The 4,808-nt window shown below is 45.0% G+C and overlaps 1 protein-coding gene across 1 annotated transcript in view; it reads left to right on the forward strand.

Annotated features, from left to right (window-relative positions):
* dlgap1a (discs, large (Drosophila) homolog-associated protein 1a) overlaps nucleotides 1-4,432 on the forward strand; it is a 102,919-nt gene extending 98,487 nt beyond the window's left edge. The window contains 1 exon segment of the mRNA XM_076981722.1: nucleotides 1,739-4,432. Coding sequence (XP_076837837.1) covers nucleotides 1,739-1,954 — 216 coding nt within the window. The 3' untranslated portion in view covers nucleotides 1,955-4,432.
* Nucleotides 4,433-4,808: the final 376 nt, after the last annotated feature.

A 4,808-nucleotide genomic window follows, 5' to 3' on the forward strand; every position in this document is an offset into this window, starting at 1 on the left:
ATCTCTCTAGTCTATTTCTAATATTGTTTTGCTACTAGTTTTAAGGGTCTTAGAAAAATGACAAATTAAATTCAGACTTTTTTAAGGTGGAAATTAAGAACTACTGCATTCAAGCATTTACTTCTTGAAATAAAAGTGCCTGTATTTGCAGAAAGATCAATTAAAATAAATGTCTAAAAATAGAGTTGTATAATCTTGGGAATAATCTTCGTTTGTCAGTGCCTGACATAAGTTCTGTCGCTTGTCCATGTTGTGGAAACAAAAGCTTATAACGACTTTAAATTCATCGATTGGTTTTAGAAATGACTCATATGAAAGCTGAAACCCTCCCAAATGAGATTTAATTTACGAAAATAAATTTGCTTTACTGCAGAAATATTGATCATTTAATGAACACAGAAAGGTCAGATTTTGGCAGGACAAAAGCCTCCCAGAGTTCATCAAAATTCTTTGGATTTGTCTTCCAAGCTTCCTCTTTCATCCTACCCCAAACATGCTCAATGATGTTCATGTCTGGTGACTGGGCTGGCCAGTCCTGGAGCACCTTGATCTTCTTCGCCTTGAGGAACTTTGATGTAGAGATGTATGAGATGGAGCACCATCCTGCTGCTAAATTTGACCCCTTTTATGATTGGGAATGTAAGATGTAGCTAATACTTCTTGATATTTTAGGCTATTGATATTGCCTTCCGCCTTGCAAGTGTTTCACACACCCCCATACTGAATGTAACCCCAGACCATGATCTGTCCACCACCGAACTTGACTGTTTTCTGGGTAAATCTTGGATCCACACTGAAGATTCATCTGAGAAATCAACCTTCTGCCACTTTTCCAGCGTCCATCCGTTTAGCAGGCTGTGGGTCTTGGCAAATGCCACGTGGTTTTTTACCTGCCTTTTGTTTAGTGCTGGCTTCTGGGCACTGATTCGACCATGGAGGGCATTTTGAGACAGAATCCTACAAACTGTTCTAGTTGACACAGGGACTTGAGGTGACCAGGCCTGGTGGAGCTCTGCTGCAGTGGAAGAGGGACTGGCTTTGGGTTTTCTAACCAACAAACATTCCTCCCGAGCAGTTGTCTTGTGGGGACCTGGACTTGTCAAAAACATCTCCAGTCTCTTCAAATCTTTTTTTAATTATTTGTACTTGATGCTAAGACACATTAAAGGTGCCAGCCACCTCTGCAGTGGATTTGGTCGTCAGTGTCTTGATAATCAAGGCTTTGGTTGCAGGATGTATTTTTGGCATGTTGTCAGCAGTCATGTTGCAGTGCAAGTGAAGGTCTGGGGTGCTGGAGTTCTTTTTATACACACCCACTAATTAACCAATCAATTAGTGAGCACAGGTGAGGCTGTAAACTAGGATTGGGTGCATTATATGACAAGGCAACAAAACTTTTGTCTTGCCAAAATATGACCTTTCTGTGTTCATTCAATGATCAATATTTCTGCAGTAAAGCAAATTTATATTCGTAAATTAAATCTCATTTGGGAGGGTTTCAGCTTTCATATGAGTCATTTCTAAAACCAATCAATGAATTTAAAGTCAGGTTATAAGCTTTTGTTTCCACAACATGGATAAGCGACAGAACTTATGTCAGGGACTGTATGTGTATAGATTTATGTCGTCTGTTCAAGATGTTTCTCCTCGTCCTGAGACGCGGTGGGCGACTCCTTCTCTCCCTCCTCCCCGGAGCTCCGTAGCGGAGGCTGACGGCCTGTGTGTGCTCTGTGTCCAGGAGAGGAGGCTCCCGCCACCCGTGCCCAAGAAGCCCCCCAAGGCGCACCCCCCGCTGGCCCGCGACCGCTCCCTGGAGAGCACCGAGAAGCAGCGACAGGAAGCCCGCAGGCGCCTGATGGCGGCCAAGAGGGCGGCCTCGGTGCGGCAGAACTCGGCCACGGAGAGCGCGGACAGTATCGAGATCTACATCCCCGAAGCCCAGACCAGACTCTGAGAGCGCACACACGCCCGCCACAACACACGCACCGGCTCAGCGGCACACGGGGACGCCGACGCCCACCGCGCGGTGAAACTCCCGGCCACGCCTCCCCGGTCCTCGCTGGGAGGGTGACCAGAACTGCGCACTTAAACACACACACACACACACACACACACACTGATTGTGAACCTAGCTGGGAACAACACATGCGTTTTCCTATAAGTCATAATTATAACAGTTCAAGATTAAGCAATCAATGACATCTAGACATCGTCAAACACACAGAGGCAGGTACGGCCACTGTCTCAATAATCTATGTGTGTGTGTGACACATTTATACAACATTCCATCAAATGCCTTTGAATCACTGCGTCTCATTGATCAAATTTGCACTGAAAAGTCTGAGGGTCTGAAGCAACGTCAGTAGCGACGCCGTTACGGAGGCCGAGCTGTGTGTCCAGCCAGCCAATCAAATGAGGGCGTGGTCACATGGTGCGGCGGTACTGGTCGGCTTCAGCGACGCGTGTGACGCCTTTCGCTGCAGACACGATGCTGCTCTTGCCTGTTTATTTTTTTGTACGCATTTTTGATGAATGAGGCCCACTGCTTGTGCTCAGAGCTCTCACGTTTGTCACGTCGCGCCATGTGAACACGCATTTTATCACACATATGCTTTAATAGTTAACACTAGCACACACACACTAACACGCCCATATACTGGCACTGAACAAAATTGGCAGGGTGTTTGTATATTTGTGATATACACTTAAATCTCACTGCTACAATGAAACCACAGGAGGTTTTTGATGTTTATAGGGGTTTCTTGGCTGTTTTATTTTGTTTTAATCTCCACAATCTTGTCAGTCTCTCTGCTCCTCCCACGGCCATTTTGACGGCCCCTCTCTTCCCTGCATATAGCCATGACCCCCGACCTCCTGTCCAAAGTGCTGCAGTACTGCCCGGTGTGACGTGACCCTGTGGCAGCGCTGACCCCTCCCCTAACCCCGCCCCTTAACCCCCCCCCCCCCACCCTGACGCTAAGACTCTCTCCTGCCTCGGCAGACACGGACTGCTCCGTTGGCCGGCGACATTGCCGCACTCGCGGGTGAAACCCAGCGGGTCCGGCACCACGTGGGTCACTTCCTCCCTCACTTCCTGCTTCGCTACATGGTCTGGACCGGCTCCGTTTGCCGGCATCACGCAGCATCACTTTTGGGTTATCAGCCTCCCCCTTCTCATTCCCTCTCGATCTTTTACCGTAACGTATGGGTAGGAAATAGCAGCGGAACAGGGTACGTTATGTTAAAAGCAATATTCGTTCCGAATTCGAACAATCAGCGTTACACTGTAATACTATGATATGGAAGTGTGTTATTCGTGAAAGTTGGATTACTGATAACGGAAGAAGATGCCTTCAGTCTTCTGTAGCCACTTCTGTTTCCTGTACTGATGCTTGCTATTGTAAACACTTCTGAGTGATCTTCCCCCTCGCCTGGTCTGTCCTCCAACGTAAACCCTCCAGTCACGTGAGCCGCTCAGCTCCATCACGTACTTTACTGTGTATTATTCAAATGAACATTTATTTTGTATGTAGAGGGTAGACCTTCTGCGCATATCTCGGGGGAGGAGCTCCTCATATTAGCCCACCGCCCCCCCCTCCCAGAATACATCAGATATTATTCAAAAACAAGAGATGAAAACTGCCACAAATGCAGGTTTTTCATTGTAGTTGACTAATTAATGTCTTTCCAGTAGCAAGTTCAGTGACTTAATTTTGATGTTCTTATAATGCCATGTTTGGAAACAGGGAGAGGCTTTTTTGTATGCTGTATTTTTGCCCATGGGGGAGTGGCTCTCTGAGGGGATCATGTGACTCAGTGTGTCCAATCCTCCCAGGTGGGCGGGTCTTAGCATTAAACTCAGGACGATAGGGGGATACAGTGGGCGCAGCAAAATCAGGGTCTCCCAATGGTAGGTGTGTGTGTGTGTGTGTGTGTGTGTGTGTGTGTGTGTGTGTGTGTGTAGAAATATCTGTCTTTATTGTGAAACTGTGTGCGTGTGTGTGTGTGTGCGTGTGTGTGTGTGTGTGTGTGTGTGTGTGTGTGTGTGTGTGTGTGTGTGTGTGTGAAAGTCTCTAAAGTGCTTCCTACTTGCTTGGTTGACACAATCTTTGACCTTTTTGTTTGGATGGAGTGAGGTATCCTCATTAATTTCTGTGCACATTATCAACCCCCTCTTATTTTAGTCAGTAGTGTTTGTACAGAAACTCTACAATGACAAGCATGCAGACACAGTAATATAACAATTCTGTATATCTTATTTGTACTTTAATTCATTAGTTTATTTATTTACCTACTTATTTATTTATTGTTCCTTTATTTTGTACGGTTTTGATTCTGTTCAGTGATTTACCCTCATATTGTGAATATGTTGTATGTATAGACATTAAGTGAGCATACATACGATTAACACAGAATAAATCCTTCAGTCTTTTTCTGGTCTCAACATCTGAACTATATATGACAGAATATCTTCACAGATTGATGTTACCGCATGCGGTTCTGAAAGCAACTACCACTGACACATTTTCAGAATCTCTTATGTGTGCAATCCAGGATAACATTCTTACTGAATATAGGTTTGGAATGGGTAAATATGGCAGATCATAAATGGAACACATATGTAAAGACTATTTAAATGTTTTGTTTTCTAACATTTATGTTTTTGAGCTAGCAAGTGAACTTTACATTTGACATCATGTATTGTACACTATAATGGAGGGTGACAGAACAAATATAAGGTACCAGAAGCTCAGGTACTGCTGAAACCTTGGGCCTCGGTGAAGAAACAGGTCATTCTGATGTATTGG

This window comes from Brachyhypopomus gauderio, chromosome 19 (assembly GCF_052324685.1).
Source record: "Brachyhypopomus gauderio isolate BG-103 chromosome 19, BGAUD_0.2, whole genome shotgun sequence".
NCBI lineage: Eukaryota > Metazoa > Chordata > Actinopteri > Gymnotiformes > Hypopomidae > Brachyhypopomus > Brachyhypopomus gauderio.